This window comes from Conger conger, chromosome 11, assembly GCF_963514075.1.
Source record: "Conger conger chromosome 11, fConCon1.1, whole genome shotgun sequence".
Taxonomy (NCBI): Eukaryota; Metazoa; Chordata; class Actinopteri; order Anguilliformes; family Congridae; genus Conger; species Conger conger.
Window position 1 is genome coordinate 37,565,224 of NC_083770.1, and position 18,213 is coordinate 37,583,436.

The following is an 18,213-nucleotide window of genomic DNA, read 5'->3' on the forward strand; positions in this document are numbered from 1 at the left end:
TAAACACGGTTTTGTTTCTCTGTCCAGCTGAACCAGGTCGCTGTAGAAAGCGGTTTAAACACGGCTTTGTTTCTCCATCCGGCTGAACCAGGTCGCTGAAGAAAGCAGTTTAAACATGGTTTTGTTTCTCCATCCGGCTGAACCAGGTTGCTGTAGAAAGCAGTTTAAACATGGTTTTGTTTCTCTGTCCAGCTGAACCAGGTTGCTGTGGAAAGCGGTTTAAACACGGCTTTGTTTCTCTGTCCAGCTGAACCAGGTCGCTGAGGACCCTCTGAAGAGACCGGTGGTGTATGTGAAGGGGGGTGACGCCATGAGGCTGATGAACATCGTCAACAAGCAGAAGGTTGCCCGCGCTAGGATACAGCATAAACCACCCAGGGTAAGAGTTCAGTGTGTGTGTCAGTGTGTGTGTCAGTGTGTGTGTCAGTGTGTGTGTCTGTGTGTGTGCCAGACCTGAGTTCAAATAGTAAATGTTTTGGATTCAAATACTTTTCTGTGCTCTATTGCTCTTGCATGGTGCGGTTGAGCCTGGAAGGAGGAGCAGATGGGCGGGGTTTAGACTTTTGGGATAATTTAATTTGTTCCAATACACCAGGCAAGCTTAGTCAAATGAAGAAAAGTATTTGAATCCATTTGAATCTATTTTTCTCTCTCTCTTTCTCTCTGTCTCTCGAACGCACTATGTGTTTACTTGTCCTTTCCTACATCAGTACATTTTACATTTTATATACATGCATTCTATGTGAATGCGTCTCCATTCTTATACAGGAAAGACATAAACAAAGCCTTCATAAATAAATAACCCCATAAGAACATAAATAAACCAAATTCAGCTGTATTTGTTTTATTGTATTCATATTGTTTGCCTTTTGTTTTATAAACTTTATATACACCATTAGTGTGTATAAAACAGAATGGTGTATGTTAGACTGCATTCATTTCCCACAACTGCAGGGCTGTAGACTTGTCTGCATGGTGAGAATGAGACTGGTTTATAATCAGAGCTCACTCCAATGTCTCCACATTACAGACAGATATGCTATGCAGCACAAACCCACCCCCACCCCAGTCACAAAACAAACCCAAAATAACTCTCCTCTATCGTGATATAAATAAAATCAGAATTACTACAGAATAATAAAGGGAACGGTGTCAAGCCCTGCTGCACAGAAGAGCTACAGCTGCTGACTCCTCTGTCATTGAAAAAGGCACACTGCCTTTAACCCTTACAGCGTGACGTCCAGATAACTGAACTGAGCTTTCTGATGCTGATTGTAATCGAAAGCAAGAAAACATGCCAAAAAACCTACTCTTCCAAGGCTTCATTCTGTGATTACCAACAAATAACACTTAATTCCAGGCATTTAATGCATCGATTGGAATTTTGCTTGGGGAGTCAAACGCACAACCTCCCCTTCGCTACCTCACTGATCCTGTACCTGGCAAAAATCCCACTGCTCTTCGCGGAAGAAACAACTTTGCAGATATAAGCACTAAAAGAAGCATTTCCTCTGAATTGCAGTGTTTCTGACGGATGATCGCAGCTTGTTCAGTTGGGGATTGATTTCTGTGTGAAGCTCTGGCAGTTATAGCGAGAGCAGAGCTGACACGGGGCGAGCATCTAATCGTTATTATTGAGGGCGACGGGCGGTCTTCGACCGACAGCGCTGCTGAAATCACTCGTCTTCATTCGACAATGGCAATCCCAGCATGCTTCGCTTCACGGCTTTGAGGAAATGGATACATTATTTTAGCAGAGAAAACATTTGCCAAAGTTATTTTGATATAGTGTCCCTTTAGCTGACTACTGAAATAGGCTTTATCAAGGTCCAGCTTAGATGATATCACCACTACACAGCACTTAACAGTGGGCTACTTCCCACTGAAGGTACTGACTTCCAGAAGATGGTAAAAGCTGTCCGGGTAAATGTAAAATCATACTTATTAATGGCTCCTACTGTAGGTCTTGTATGCAGTAGGGTTGTTCTGTGTATGGTAACTCAAATCTCAAGATGTCTTCCAAAACAAAGAAATGTGAAACCTTTTTCTATTATTCACAATGTAAGTCTGGTACATTATCCAAACAAACAGTAAGTGGTGGAATGAGCTCCTCATTGACTGAGAACACACCTGTTTACAGTTAGAGTTAGAGTTACTTTATTACAGTTCTCACTGATCCAGAGTGTGTATTATGGGGTTTATTTGCCCTACTTGCATCAAAACACTACATCCACAACCCGAGTTGAGTAAAGCACTCTGAGTAAAGCACTCTGTTCTCAACCTCCCTCTCATGCCTACTACAGCTCCAAAAGTTCTGTCATCAGTTTGTGCATTGACTATTACTACCGTCTGTGGCACTGAGGATGGGCCATCTGTTCTGCTTAATGCCTAAACCCGTATGTGTGTGTTTGATACGTGCCAGAGTGTGATGGGCCTAATGCCGCTCTGTGTGTGGGTGCCTAACGCCCCTCTGTCTGATGGTAACTCACCTGAGTGTGGTGGTCCTAATGCCGCTCTGTGTGTGGGTGCCTAACGCCCCTCTGTCTGATGGTAACTCACGCCCTGTCCCCTCTCCCCACAGCAGCCCACGGAGTACTTTGACATGGGGATCTTCCTGGCTTTCTTCGTGGTGGTGTCCCTCGTCTGCCTCGTCCTGCTCATCAAAATCAAGCTCAAGCAGAGGCGCAGTCAGGTGAGCCTCCTTCTACCGCCCGAGGAACGCTGGACTCCTTTCAAACACGGACAACGGGCATCCGAAGACATCAAGCCGTGCCTTTAAACTGTCAGCATTCAGGCTTTTGGCCCTTGTAGCTAAGAGCATGAAACTGTTGCAGTGTTCTGTTTTTTCTTCGGGTCCTTGAGGTGATGTCTCAGGGCAATGACATCATAGGCATGCGGCACATATTTGGCTGAAAATTGACCAGTGCCCTAGAATGATTGGTGTGAATAGGGTGTGTCAAAGTGCAGTCAGCTGATGTCACATACAGAACTTTACACTACCCTAAATGGTGAGGGTGGGGGGTGGGGGTGCAAAGACTATTTAATGTGAATGATGTTCTGTCTGTGGCTTGCAAACCAGAAAGTGAACGAGATGAGTAAGCCTTTGAGAGGTTAATTGCAGGGTTCTGTCTGCAGATAGTATGAATACTTGTGCGTTTAAACCCCCATAGCTTAGCAGCGCATTGTGCTGTTGTCCATTAATACTGCCTCATACAGCTCTTAAGAGTTATTTGCTCCAGCAGTCCCTGTTCTCTGTTAGCTCCACTTAAGTTCAGCTTGCATGCGTGTGCTCCCATTCATTCTGCAGAAGAGCTCTGAAGAGGGAACTTCCTGAGTCTAAACACTGCGTGCTGTGTGTGTATATTCGTGCTGTGTGTGCCTGCTGTGTGCCTGCTGTGTGCCTGCTGTGTGCGTGCTGTGTGCGTGCTGTGTGCGTGCTGTGTGTGTGCTGTGTGTGTGCTGTGTGTGTGCTGTGTGCGTGCTGTGTGCGTGCTGTGTGCGTGCTGTGTGCGTGCTGTGTGCGTGCTGTGTGCGTGCTGTGTGTGTGCTGTGTGTGTGTGCTGTGTGCGTGTGCTGTGTGCGTGTGCATGCTGTGTGTGTTGTGTTTGCTGTCTGTGTGCTCTGTGCTGTGTGTGTGCTGTGTGTGTGTGCATGCTTTGTGCACGTTTGCATGTGTGTGATTGTGTGCCTGCTTGCGTGAGCATATTTATGTATGTGCACACGTGTATGTGTGTGTCCCAGACCTGGGTCAAATTGTTTTGGATTCAGATACTTTTCTTGGCTTAACTGAGCTTTGGCTAGTGCATTGGAACCTATGAAATACTCTCAAAACCCCACCTTTTGGTCCTCTTGGTTTGCTCAAATGCACCAGGCAAGATCAATCGCACACAGAAAATAATTTGAATCCAAAACAATGACGTATTTGACGCAGGTCTGGGCTGTACATGTGCGTGTGTCTGTGTGCCTGTTTTTGTTGAGCGTAACTGGCATCAGGGCCATCAGGACCTTAAAAATAAGGTCCCTTTAATTTAGTTCTTAAAGTGAGAATGCTGCACGGAGCATGTAGAGAACTTATTAAACACCATTCATTCCCCTCCTAAATATACTGAAACTGGTGTTTTCACTAAAGAATGAAATGAAATGTAGGCATTGGAAACGGAAAAACCTCAGTCTCCTCGGTGGTAGTTCCCGCCCTGACTGACCTGCGGTTCCTCTCCTGGCCTCAGAGCTCGATGAACAGGATGGCGGTCCAGGCCCTGGAGAAGATGGAGACGAGGAAGTTCAAGGCCAAGAGCAGCAAGGGCCACCGGGAGAGCAGCTGCACGGCGTCCGACTCGCTGAGCTGCAGCTCCTCCTCCGACTGCGCCATCTGCCTGGAGAAGTACATCGACGGGGAGGTGAGCTCGCGCCGCGCCTGTTCCTGTACGCTGCGGTGTCACTTCCTGTCCTCTCCAGTGTCACTTCCTGTCCTCTCCACATTACTTCCTGTCCTCTCCACATTACTTCCTGTCCTCCCCACGTTACTTCATGTTCCAGCGGGTTGCAGGATTTTCCTGCGCTGTGTTACAGCACCGCCGTGCCGTTGCCGTGTTACTGTACTTGGTAACGGCCCTTGACAGATTTCCAGAAGATGCATCAGATTTGGGACAGATTTGAGTGCTGTTCAGTGTTACAGGATTGAGTGTCTGGTGGGTCTGGTGGATCACTGTGTTCCAGGAGCTGCTGGACATCCTAGCTTTCTCTTTTGTGTGACTTACTGTATGGCGCCATCTGGTGGACATGCAGTGGCGCTTCGGGGAGGCTTTTGCTGGTTTTCTTTTTTTTTTTTCTTCTTTTACGGTAATGTGTTGGCATTTCTCCTAACAAAGAAAGGCAGCAGTACAGTGAGGAGGAAGTGTTCCTGTAAAGGCTGAATGGCATCAAAGGGATGTTAAACGAGGCAAAAAGCACAAAGGCCCCGGGTAGAAACACAGGGAGATGGGATGAGTCACACTGCCGCGTAGGGAAGAAGCGTTCCGCCCAGGAATGCTGCGCACTTGCTCGCCCGCCGTTCTGGAAAGCCCCGGAACTTGTTTTATGTGTGGTCTTAGTGGGCATTTTTTGGTTTTTCGTCAGGTCTAAGCGACTGTTCGGGAGGTCTATTTGGGCATTTCTTTTGTTCTCTGTGAGGGCTATGCAAACATTTTGTGTTCTTTGTGAGATCTAAGCGGTAATTTCTTGTTCTTTGTGAGATCTAAGGACACATTTCTTGTTCATTGGGAGGTCTAAGTGGGAATTTGTAGTTTTCTGCGAGGAAAGGTTTTCGCGAAGAGGTGTCCTTTTTCGTTCGTCAGGAGGTCTATTTGGGTTTTTTTGTTTGTTCTCTCACAGGTGTATATATTTTTTTTTTCAACCTCATGTTTCTGTTGCTTCTCCATTCAAACCAATCTGAGAGCACCAGTGTGCTAATCACCCAAGTGATATGCTACTGAACATGCATCCACTGACATACATATGGTGCTGTGACAGGACTCAGCCACACTGCTGCAGCTCTGCCTCCACCTGCAGGATGGTGGTGGTAGTACACCAAATCCCCTGCGTTGGTGTTTTCACACACTGCCACTGGAGCTGTGTAATTCCAGCTGCACCACAGAAATGAGTGTTCAGCCGCAAGTCCACGGTTCTGACAGGTCTAGTTAAGCACTACATCGTTCACGGTTTATTTATGCACAGCGCAAGTTTATTTTTCTCTCCGGAGGATGAGGAGTCTAAAAACGCTGTGTAATCAGGACGGAGCGGAGAGACCGATTTGGACCGTGGTCTGAGAAATGTCTGAAAAGCTCTGAAGAGATCTGAAAAGCGTACATTGGAAGTCCCCGTTGGAAGCTTTTATTTAGAAAATAAGCCACGCACACTGACACATTTACTCATTCAAAAGCAGTCATGAACACACTGACCACGTATCACTTTTTGACTTTTGAACTTTGACCTTCAAGGCTATCTGCAGTATCAGAAACCCTTTTATTCTAGATTGTTCTGTTAAAGAATACCACATTTTGATTAGCTAGCTAATGTCATAATGCACATACATATGTAAGGGTATAACAATTAAGTACTGAGGGTCATTTAACATTACATTACATTACATTATTGGCATTTGGCAGACGCTCTTATCCAGAGTGACGTACAGTTGATTAGATTAAGCCGGAGACAATCCTCCCCTGGAGCAATGCAGAGTTAAGGGCCTTGCTCAAGGGCTCAATGGATGTGCTGATCTTATTGTGGCTACACCGGGATTAGAACCACCGACCTTGCGTGTCCCAGTCGTTCACCTTAACCACTACGCTACAGGCCGCCCCATATTATCTGTTTACCGAGGCTTGGGGTCTCAGTAGAAACCCTCTTTTCACGGCTAGCTCTGTCACACTCTGACCTCCCCAGGCTGCAGGTTCAGGGATGTGACCCCTGTCCTCTCTCCCCCTCTCCCCCAGGAGCTGCGGGTCATCCCCTGTGCCCACCGCTTCCACAAGAAGTGTGTGGATCCCTGGCTACTCCAGCACCACACCTGCCCCCACTGCAGGCACAACATCATCGGTGAGACCCCCCATCCCTCTAACCCCCTAACCCCCAAACCCCCAAACCCCTAACCCCCACCCAGCACCACCCCTGCCCCCACTGCAGGCACAACATCATCGGTGAGCCCCCCTAACCCTGACCCTGCACCCCCCTAAAAAGTTTTATTTAAACAAAAACACCATGTGCCATATTCATTCATATTCCTATCTGGATCCAGGATCAGTTTTTCCTGGTCTGCAGCCTAACCTTATGGTCTAAAAGGCGCAACTGATCTCAGCCTTCAATATGGGCTTATATGGCTAACGCTAATTTATTGCTAATTTACAGCAATACCATGAGAACTCTCCTAGCCCAGTAGCCTGTCTTGCATGTCCTTGGATACTTATTTCTCACTCTCTCCCCCACAGAGCAAAAGAAGGGGAACCCAGGTCCCGTCTGCATGGACCCGGGGAACCCCGTCCACAGCCGGCAGCAGAGGGTGGTCCTGCCCGTGCACTACCCGGGCCGGGTCCACCGGGCGGGGCAGGTAACGGCGTACCCCACCCGCACCAGCATGGACCCCCACGGCAACCCCATCACCGTGCTGACGGTGGACCAGCACGCCGAGCAGGCCCTGTACCCGGCCCAGTCCTCGGCCTTCATCCGCAGCTACCCGCCCATCCACCTGGACCACGCGCTGAACCCCGCGCTGAACCCCGCGCTGAACCCCGCGCTGAACCCCGCGCTGAACCCCGCGCACCACTGTGGCCTGGAGCACCGCGGCCCCGGGGCCTACCCCCAGTCCCACGCCTTCAAGCGGCCCAAGTTCCACGGAGGGGGCCGCAGCTTCTCCCGCGCCGCCTGCTTCTCGCAGTACGAGACCATGTACCAGCACTACTACTTCCAGGGCCTCACCTTCCCGCAGGCTCCCGAGGGCCAGCCGGGGAATGGGCCCAAGGGCCCCCACGCCGGGAGGACCTTCCAGCAGGGTCTGCTGTACCCGGCTGTGGTCCACATGGGCCCCCCCGCCTCCACGTCGCGCCTGGGGGAGGCGGGGAGCGTGGCGTCCGGGTTCGGCTGTTACCACGGACAGCGCTCGGTGTGCAGCGGGTACCTGGCGGACTGCCCTGGCAGCGACAGCAGCAGCAGCAGCAGTTCGGGGCAGTGTCACTGCTCCTCCAGCGACTCCATGTTGGACTGCACGGAGGTGAGCAACCAGGGCGTGTACGGGAGCTGCTCCACCTTCCGGAGCTCTCTCAGCAGCGACTACGACCCCTACGTGTACCGTAGCCGGAGTCCCTGCCGGGGGTCCGCGGGGGAGCCTCTCGGGCCCCCCGCCCCAGGGCCCCCTGCCTCGGGGGACGACTCGCCCCCCTCCACGGCCCCCACCCCCGACCAGGGCGACCGGGCGTCCGGTTTGGGCCCGGACCCTGCATCGGCCTACGCCGGCTGCCCGTCACTGGAAACCAGGGAACCCCATACCACTACCTCACCCGGGCCCCTAGAGGGCGCCGGAGCGGACCTGCGGATCAGGGGCCGGACGCAGGAGGAGCCGGCCGACTACCAGGGGGCGGCGTATAGCTGCTGCTTCGAGGCTGCGCCCGGGTCCTTGGAGGGTTCGGGGCAGGGGCAGGATTTGGGCGGGGCCGGCTTCCTGTCGGCTCGCCGCTGCATCAGAGGGCCTGAGGCAAGGTCGCCAGGCTCCCAGAACTCGTACGGGGCGAGCGTGGACCTCTCGTGCCCCTCGGAGGCAGGGGGAGGCTACGACGGGCTGCCCTGCTGCTTCTACCAGGAGCGGCATGTGCACCGGAGCGGGGGTCTGCGCTACCCCGAGGACTGCGCAGTCAACGTGCAGTATGCGCAGACGGACACTGGGGACGCGCAGGGCTGCAGAGAGCTCGGCCAGCGCATACCCATAATCCCCGAGGACACGGACTGCGAGATGGGCCTGGGTCCCGGGCCGCAGGTCAGCCTCCTGCCACCAGGGGGCCCCGCGGACGAGGGGGGGCGGACTGGGGAGAGGGAGGAAGCCAGAGAGCTGTACTTCCCCCAGGGACAGTTCAGAGGTCAAACGTTTCTGCACGAGGAGGAGGAGGTGCATGCTCTCTTCCACACCCAGTGCCCCAGTTTCCACGAAGCACAGGGAAACGGCAATGCTGCAGGTGAGGCCTTGAGCCAGAATGGTTCCACGTGAGGTCATTCTAAAACAAAATGGCATCGGTCAGTATATATTCAAGTATGCATTGGGAATGCTTTAACTCATTAGGCACTGGCAAAATTAGACAAACACTCCTGTCGATCCTGAGAATTTTCAGTGAAATGCATAGGTAAAACAAAGCTATGGTCATATGAATGTTTGCTGTGGAAATTGATAAAAATGGGTACTTGTTTTATAAATGGCCAATAATATTCACTTATGCAGGAAATTTGCTGGTGGCTGAAGGGTTAAAGTATTTTCAAGAATTATCCTAGTTGTCACACCACTCCTTACCTTAACTTATAAACCTGACCTCTAAATTTAGTTTCACCTGAAATTGTGCAGATGTGCAAATGCTGTTGGTGGTCGCGGACGTCCTGGCAGGCCCGTGGAATGAGTTATGCTGCCACTCCACCTCAACCCCCAACCAGCTTTCCATGTTTCCCTCCTTGCTCTTTGGCCTGACGTTTCATGGCAACTTCAGTTATTTACGCATTTGTCATGTCAAAGAAAGGCCTTGTTCTGACTGTCTGTAATGCAGATAAATCAAGACCTTAGAATTATAAGCTTGTAACTGACTTCAAAAATAAGTTGTCACATACATGGTGTTTATAGGGCATTTTCATAGGATCTTGATATTGTACTTTCAGAGTACTTTTAGGGTGTGTCATTTTGGTCTATGAACAACTGCCCTGCATTTTAGTTTTGGTGTGTTAGGATGTGAAAGCTTTGAAGCTCTGTATCTCAAAACGACTCTGAAAGCAGACAGAACCTTCAAACTCCAACCCCAGCTGGCATTGCCCTAAAGCGTGTCTCTGTGTTGCAGGGTCAGGACCATTACAGCCTATGGAGAAAGACTACGTAGCCAAGCCCAGCTTGTGATCTTCTCATGTTCGGATATACGGGAATTGCTGTTTTTTTTTTTTGTTTTTTTAAATATTATTAAGACTCCAGTTTGAGCAAGACTTTTGAGGGTGTTTTTATAATATATTCTTACTTATTAAAAAAAAATGTGTAAGTATGCATGTGTGTACATGCATATGTACGGTATGTGTGTATGGAATATTAAGCTTCAACAAACAGGACTAGTGGTCATTTTGGAGAGCTGCCAAAACACAACACGTTTTTCTTTGTCCTAAATCAGACACAACCTCCACCTCCCTGGCCCCCCCACCACAGATCTCTGTGGTCTCCGTCACCTGGGGAACCTACTTTACCTGTTCCTTTTATCAGGCCCACACCTGACTCTGCTGCGTGGGTGGTCTCTGCCCGGCCACGCCCCCCCCCCCCCCCCACTCTCAGGATAACTTCTGCCTTAGTAGCGAAGCAGCTTTTTCAGACGACGGCTCTTTTCTGTTTTTAGCACTCTGGGGGGGGGAGTAGAGCTGTTTGGGTTGAAGTGAAGTTTGTTTTTGGGATTTGAGAACTTGGCTCTCTTACAAGTTTAGATCCTCCACTTTGCATGGAAAAGCTTCTTCTTCACCCCACAATACCTGCTCTTATTACGGAACATACTTACAGTCAGCTCTGCGACCGCCCCTAACCACTTTTTGTGTACGGTGCACTTGTTCTCACACGAGCGGTTTCTCTAAGCCAATTTTTACACTTTGTGTGTCAGAAAAAGGCCAAAGTAAAGTTTGTGGGGAGAGGTTCGAATTCCACCGAATCTCTCCCAACAGTGGGGTTTTGGAGGGAAAGGAAACAAAATGGTGTCTCCGATTTTGTACTCTCACAAATCTGATGTTGTCAATATGCCTTTTTGTTTGTTTTACAGACGGTTTTATACTGTTTCTATGAAATATTTCCATACTGCTAAGAGTCTACAGTTTTAAAATAACCCTATTTATATGTGGACAGTGACCCAGAGCTGTAAACCATGAACACAAGAATCTAATCTGCCTTTGCATAGAGATCTATACCCCGGATGGCATTTTTGGGGTACTTGAGTCACTATTTAATTTTTTTTGTCATTTGTAGCACTTAAAAAGGATTGTATAAAAGAAAACTTGGTGTACAAAAATTAATATTTTTTAATTTTCTAAATATAATTATCCATCATTACCATTTTACAATGTTTAAAAGGCTAGAAATCAATCTGTGTATATTTCTGTATCTGTATAACAGCACATTTCATTTATGGAAATATGTTCTCTGAATATTTATTTACTAATATATTTATCTCTAAGCCATGTCTTATGTTCAGAGTGTATGAATGTTTGAGGTTTTTTTTGTTTTGTTTTTTTGTTTTTTTCAGAAATCACTAACATGAGACTTTGTAAATACATGGTAATTGCACACAAAGATTAAATATTCTCTGACCAAAAACTGATTTAAAAATTTTAGTACCATACAGTTTTGTAACAAAGTGTACAAAGTTCTGTAAAAAATATACAGTTTTATTCAAGTAAAGCAACATTGTGGTGTGTTTTTTTTGTCTATGTTTTTGACCTGTTTGCATGACATATCAATTTTAGAAATTAACACATATTACTTTTGGTACATTATATATGCTAAGAGTCTGTGTCTGCTATAGAACTGTTCACTATTTTGACCACTGACACAACTCAAACTTTTCTGCATGATACATTTCATGTGATATCCATTGCTATGTCTGTGGTTTATGTGGTTTAAGAGGGTAAATCATCCCTCTGAACATGGAAGGCAAATAATAAAAAATTATTGGATTGGAACAAAAAGCAGCATACACACGGGGCCCCCAGGACCGAGTGTGTATGTAAATTGATGAACAATGTATTTCCCTTGAACAACACAAAATATGTTTTCATGTCCAAAACATGAAAAAAGCTAAAGATGTAAAAAAACAAAAAATGTTTTTGTATTCAGGTGGATATCTTATCCCAGAAAGGTGGAAAAAATTCATTTTTATTCAGGCAGATATAGGAAATAATGTATATTTAGAAACAATGGCAAAATATGTTTAGAAATAGTTTTGAAATAGGTAAGACTTTCGAGTCGAATTTCACAAATTTTACAAACCTCATTTTTTATTCAGATGTCTAGAAAATTATGGATATGCAACAACCATGATGAAAAACTAATTTAAAATTTAAATGTGAAAATATATTAGTGGAAAATTTATTTATTTTTTCAGGACAGAAAATTGTGTAATTTAACTACCATGATGAAATAAATTATTAAAAACTGTGAAAAAAATATTTTCAGGAAATGGCAAAATTTTATTAAACCTTAATAAATAAACTCAAAATAGGTTAGACTGTAGTAGAAAAAATGCAATAAACTATGTATATCTGACAACCTTGGTGAAATAAATTAATGGGAATCTGAGCAAATTCATGGAGAAATATATTTCAGTGGAAAAACTGCAAAATAGGTCTGACTATATAGTCTATAATATCATTTGTATTTATTTTTATTCAGATGGATAGCAATTCATGTATATTTATTCATTCATTCAAAAGGCAGGAATACACCCTGGACAGGTCGCCAGTCCATCACAGCATGAATATTTAATCACGGTGAAATAAATTAATTGTACAATGGACATTCAAATCAACACTGCATTTTAAGAATATAATTAGGTTTTATTGAAAAGCAGGTGAGAAGGACTTGACAATATAACCTTTCATTTGCACAAGGGGAAGATCCCCCTGTTCTGACTGCAGAGCACTGACCCAAATCCCTGTGCAAACCTCCATTTGAAGCCCTCCGCCTGAAGCCCTCTGTCAGGTCCTGCAAGCCTGGCTTTCAGACCCTTTCACCAGATAAATGCTTCTTGTGCGCTCTGATGTATTTTATATTCAAAGTAATCACAGGGACGAACGACTCCAGTCCTGAAGGGCCAGTGTGTTTGTTACTTTTCTTGCCAACCAAATACCCTGGCTTCATTTCTGAATATATAATCTGCACAAACCAATGCTGGCTCACTGCTACATGAACCCACAACATGTTCATCAAGGAGGGGGGTTCTCCCTGTGGCTTTATCCTGTAACTTTATACACAACATCAGCAAACAAAACAACGGTTTTCATAATACAGTACAGGTGCAGGAGCAGCGGTGGGATCTCAAAACAGATCAGGTCTTTCTGTGACCCCTGAACTATCAGAACAACAGAGAAAATACTTATAACAAGCACCAAAACCTCACACATGCCATCGTTTCTATAAAATGGAAGTCTGTGTTTCTGGCTGAACTTTGTAGTTGGTGCACTTTTCTTCTCCGTGGGCTACCATTGGTTCCCCAGGCAGTGATGTCACATGATTGACAGGTTGGAGACCCTCCAGAGACAGTCTGTTCCCAGGCAACAGGTAGGCCTCGTCAGCTAACCCTTAGTCTGCCAGCGGATTGGAGGAGATGAAGGAAGTATCCACTCAGAGTTTGAAGCCAGAGTGGATGGCCACCACTCCACCCGTCAGGTTAAAGTACTGCACCCGGAAGAATCCAGAATCCTCAATCATGCCTTTGAATGTTTCCTGGAAAGACAAATGAATATTCAGTATAGAATCATGATACAAAAAATATTGCCTCACCATAAAATACTTGAGGATGCTTTTAGGCAGAGGTGGAAAATCCTAGTTCAGAAAGTAAAAGCCATCCCCAATATTGTGTTCACCTGGATCTGTTAGTTAAATTCTTCTGCCAGGCAGTAGAACTCATTTGTAAAATCAGCCGAGTTTGTGAAGAAACACACGGCAGGACTTTTGCTAACTCACCCCGGGACTTTCCTCTTCTGCTTTTAGGATACTTTATAATCTGAGAGCCCTAAACTCAACATGGATACTTTCATTATTTACAGCCAATATTTTTGGGGGTAAAGAGGAGAAGGGGAAGTGTCGTCTTCCCTTGGTTTTGGGTACAGAGGGCCATGCCTAGCCCTGTACAGTTAGGCTGGAAACATACTTAACTTGAATTATGCTCATGCAAATGCAAGACTGTGGTCATTCAGAGTGGATCCTCAGAAATGTACACTACGCACCACAGGGTGGATTTGAAATACCCAAATACACACCCGGAGGTATACATTACATCAGGGGTGTCAAACTGAATTCCCAAGGGGTTTTTGTGGTGTCCTTTCAATCAGCCTTCAAATGAAGGCCTCGAGAACAAGGTGTCGATTCTTTAGCCAATCAATGACTTAAATGAACCGCAGGTTCTGAGAACAACAAGAAGACCAGCAGACACTGCGGCCCTCCAGGACTGGAGTTTGAGACCTGTGCATTACATGCCTAGGGACGTGACAGATGCTAGGAAACCAGAAGGATGGCAGAATCAGAGAAGCCCTGGTCTGCCCCCTAGTGGACATGCCTTTTACACCTCCATTCCGACAAACAGTATGTACTGTATTTGAGCATGTGAAGAATGTGGCTCCCCACACACACACACACACACACACAAAGGGAAATTACAGGACATAAAGTACAGGACATCTCCAGCCTCACCTGGTCCGGGAAGCGCCGGATGCTCTCCACCAGGTACTGGTAGGACTTCCAGTCTCCCGCGATGACCTCCCCCAGGACCGGGATCACCTGGAAGCTGTAGGCATCATACAGACTGGAGGAGGGGAAGGGGAGGAACAGGGTTTGTCTCATGAATGCTATGGTAAATGGCAGGTTAATTATGTTCTATCACAGAAAATCAGGTGTGTGTGTCTCACCTGGACAGCAGGGGGTTTGAAACTTTGCTGAACTCCAGACACAGGAATCTGCCACCAGGCTTCAGGACCCGATGAGCCTCCTGTAGAGCCTGGAAATCGTGCACGCACACACAAACGTATACACACACACACACAATATAAATGCAGTGAGTATTATCATTATGAGACAGCATTATCGACTGGGTAACTGGTAATTCCTCAGGCAGCAGAGCTACAGCACAGTTTCTGTGGAAATGTGTGAAACAGCGGAGAACAGTCACAGACTGATGAACCTGAGGCCAAACGCTATATAACAGAAAGAGTGTACTCAATGTACAAGGGAGTTTTAATAATATGTGTGAGCGTGTGCGTGTGTGTGTGAGAGTGTGTGTGTGCCTGTGCGTGTGTGTGAGTGTGAGAGTGTGTGTGTGCCTGTGCGTGTGCGTGTGTGTGAGTGTGAGTGTGAGTGTGCCTGTGCCTGTGTGTCTGAGTGTGAGTGTGAGTGTGAGTGTGAGTGTGAGTGTGAGTGTGAGTGTGAGTGTGAGTTGGAGGGTGGGGGTCCTACCTGTTCGATGTGAGTGACGTTGCGGATCCCGAAAGCTATGGTATACACGTCAAACTGGTCATCATCAAAGGGCAGTTCCTCTGCGTCCCCCACAACCCAGGACAGATCTACAGACACATGGACACACCTCAATAAACCACAACTAAATAAACAAGAACAAAACGTGCACATGCAAACGCTACCGATCACCTGCTGTTTACAAAGAAACATCCATTTTCACCAATATTAAGAATAAAAATCTTTCATATGATTTTAGATCAACGGTCAGCACTCTGCTAATTCTGTAGAATCAGTGGTTGTATTACCTGCATCCAAAAAAGTTTCAAATCTGTATTTTGACAAGTCTGAGATTATGAAATATCAATAGCAGTAATGAAACAGCAACAGAAAATAATAGGAAGCTTTGAATTTTGCTTGAATATACAGAACAGTATCTGGCCAGCCTGAAGACTGTCGTACCTGTGCTCCACCTGTACTGTGCTGTACCTGTGCCTTACCTGTGCCATAGCCCAGCTCCTCCGCCCGCTGTTTCCCCACTTTCAGCATCTCCTTGTTGATGTCACACACCACCGCCCTGGACCCCTGCTGGACCGGCTCGGTGGACGTGTAGCTGTCATTGATCTGCTGCCAGGACAGCGTCTGATTGGCCCGCGCCGCCCTGCGGTCCCGCCGGCCGCGCTGGAACCGCACGTAGTCCAGGAAACGGAAGGAGATGTCACCTGGGGAGACGCTCGGGATTAATGTTCCGACTCACTGACGCGGGAATTCCCACAGACAGCGCTGACCCACAAAGGAGACGCAATGCAAGGGCCGGATGCCTACTGAGTAGAGAGAGAAACAGCTACAGAGAGAACAAGACCAGACAGATAGGAACTGACATCTCACACACACACACAGAGCTGAGGATCAAACAAGAAATAAAACATCGACCCAGATAGAGCAGACAGGACCACACAGGAAGTGCATACAGAGAATCTTAATATCAACACAGAGAGACAACGCAAGACCAGACAGGAAATAAACTGACCACAGATATAAACTGGCAAAACTGATGCGAGGAGCAGAAAGTACTGCAGATAAACAAATCAAAGTGGTCTGATGAAGTAAACTGACGAGAGTCACAAACAAAGGAGAGGTACTGACTCCTCGTCACACGGCTTGAACCCAACACCTGCCAGGCTGCCAGATGCACTTTTCTGTTGACTGGCAATTTAATCAGACACATGCCGACATTTTAACATTCGATTTGAATTGGATGCTTTTGTGCAGCAGTTTCAATTTAGCATCGAGAACTCAACGATGAATTATTTTTAAAAATGTTAAAACACACACATAAACGCAATGGCTTGTAGCCAAGAGTGCAACCCTTGACAACTACTGTACATCCCACAATTCATACTCTGTAGCTATACGCTCCAACATTATCCAAGACTTCATTACAGGCAGCGACATTTGTCATTTTTTAATACTGGATCATGTGCAGAGCAGGAACACCTTCATCATTGCCTGTCCTATAGGACACATCAGTGAGTTGCCACAATAAAAACAAAGTTTCTATGCACATACTATTACCAGTGAACAAATAGTATTTGGTTTGGATTCAAATATTTTTCTGCATTTGACAAAGCTTGCCAGGTGTACTGAAACAAATTAAATGATCCTAAATGTGTAAACCCCACCCACATGCTCCTCCTTGCAGGCTCAAATGCACCAAGATCAATAGAGCACAGAAAAGTTTTTGAATCCAAAACAAATACTACTTTAACCCAGGTCTGACTATTACACTGCAGTTTATTACTGAGAGAAGAGCTGGTCTCTATACATCTGGCACTGCAAGAAGCAGCGAGTGGAATATGGCAGTGGCCTACCTGTACCCCCAGCTGTGTCCAGTAAGCGAGCTCCAGGCTGTGGGTTCATGACGTGCAGAAGGGAGTCCTTCCACAGCCTGTGGATCCCCAAGCTCATGGCATCGTTCATTACATCGTATTTCTGAGCCACGCTCTCGAAGACCTTATACACTGAGAGATATGAAGAAACATTTTTCGTTTCAAAAACTACCCAAGAGAGATGAGTTCCCATTGGAAGCTCATGGAGCAGCTGATTTCAGTTCGATTATTCCACTTTGGGAATAATCTCCAACCAGCTTAGTGGAAATGGTAGAGATTTTTAAACATCAATTAGAGATCCACCTCTTCAGCCTCGCTTTTACCTAGGAACATTCTAGACAATTTTGTTTTAACTTTTTTATTTATTTATGTATTACTTATTTATCCATTCATATAAATGTGGCATCTCTGTCATTCTTTTAGACCATCGTTAGATTTTTATTGATTTTTCCTATGTAAAACGCATTGCATTGCGTCCAAAATCAGTTATACAAATAAAGATTGAAGCTAGATACGTGTAGTCAAACAACAAAGGAAATGGACACTGCAAAGACACAGCAAAGTCACGTAACTGTTTGAATCAATCGGTGATATTTCTGTGCTCACCACACTGGTTCTGTGACTGGCTCATGTAAACAACTCTGATGTGGTTACGAAAATATAGTTTATGAAATTTAGCATACTTGTCTTTCATGATTTGTGCGATCTGTCATCAACTTGCCCTGCCTACAGTATGTTGGCGGCAGCTTGAAAGCAGTGGCTGAACCCAAAAAGAAACATCTCTAAAATGTGGACACACCCCTTTTAACGTTGCCTGCACCAACATTTCAAGTTAGTAATAATCTTCTACAACGCCCATCACCTTACAGTTAACACATGTATTAAACTTATTGTGAAATAATAAACATGTATTGGACCCTGACAATATGATTTACTCGACCTTGTCATAATCATACAAAATATTTTTTGGTATCCACGTCTAACAACGTGCTGTAGAAGACGACGAAAAACACCGTCAAAGTCAGATCAGCGCTAACCTGTAGTCTTATTTAAAATTACAATATATTACAAGATAAATACGTAACTAAGCCGGCAAGATGCATGCTAGCTGGCTGGTTGGTGACCTAGCCAGCCCACTAGCTAGCAATTCAATTCCGTTGCTAACTGTCATTACGTTACCTTTCTCCGCTTTCTGTCCCTCAGGAACTGTCTCGAAACCAAAATGCGTGCTTTTGTCATTGGAATCAACAGTATAGCAGCAATGGGCTGAAGTTGGACTCGATATGATGACTCGACTTCTAAGTCTTGCATGTAGTACACGACAAGAACCACATAATAGTTTGCTAGCAACTTTCCTGAAGGGGGCCGCCATCTTGCTGTGGCCTCATGTTGATTAATGACGTGACGTTTAACGCCGTC

At 46.2% G+C, this 18,213-nt stretch overlaps 2 protein-coding genes across 2 annotated transcripts in view; one reads left to right on the forward strand and one right to left on the reverse strand.

Moving 5' to 3' along the window:
• znrf3 (zinc and ring finger 3) overlaps nucleotides 1–11,140 on the forward strand; it is a 159,781-nt gene extending 148,641 nt beyond the window's left edge. Inside the window, exons 16-21 of the mRNA XM_061259447.1 lie at nucleotides 248–379; nucleotides 2,582–2,692; nucleotides 4,227–4,397; nucleotides 6,471–6,573; nucleotides 6,963–8,696; nucleotides 9,558–11,140. Of these exons, the coding sequence (XP_061115431.1) occupies nucleotides 248–379; nucleotides 2,582–2,692; nucleotides 4,227–4,397; nucleotides 6,471–6,573; nucleotides 6,963–8,696; nucleotides 9,558–9,613 (2,307 nt within the window). The 3' untranslated portion in view covers nucleotides 9,614–11,140. The remainder of the gene's footprint in view (nucleotides 1–247; nucleotides 380–2,581; nucleotides 2,693–4,226; nucleotides 4,398–6,470; nucleotides 6,574–6,962; nucleotides 8,697–9,557) is intronic.
• Nucleotides 11,141–11,907: 767 nt separating this feature from the next.
• coq5 (coenzyme Q5, methyltransferase) lies at nucleotides 11,908–18,195 on the reverse strand. Its single transcript, XM_061261258.1, has 7 exons — nucleotides 17,974–18,195; nucleotides 16,777–16,926; nucleotides 15,406–15,627; nucleotides 14,909–15,015; nucleotides 14,365–14,453; nucleotides 14,150–14,261; nucleotides 11,908–13,183 (listed from the first exon to the last, which is right to left on the reverse strand). The coding sequence occupies exons 1-7, from the start codon at nucleotides 18,164–18,166 to the stop codon at nucleotides 13,082–13,084; spliced, it is 975 nt and encodes a 324-aa protein (XP_061117242.1). The 5' UTR covers nucleotides 18,167–18,195; the 3' UTR covers nucleotides 11,908–13,081.
• Between the last annotated feature and the right edge of the window lie 18 nt (nucleotides 18,196–18,213).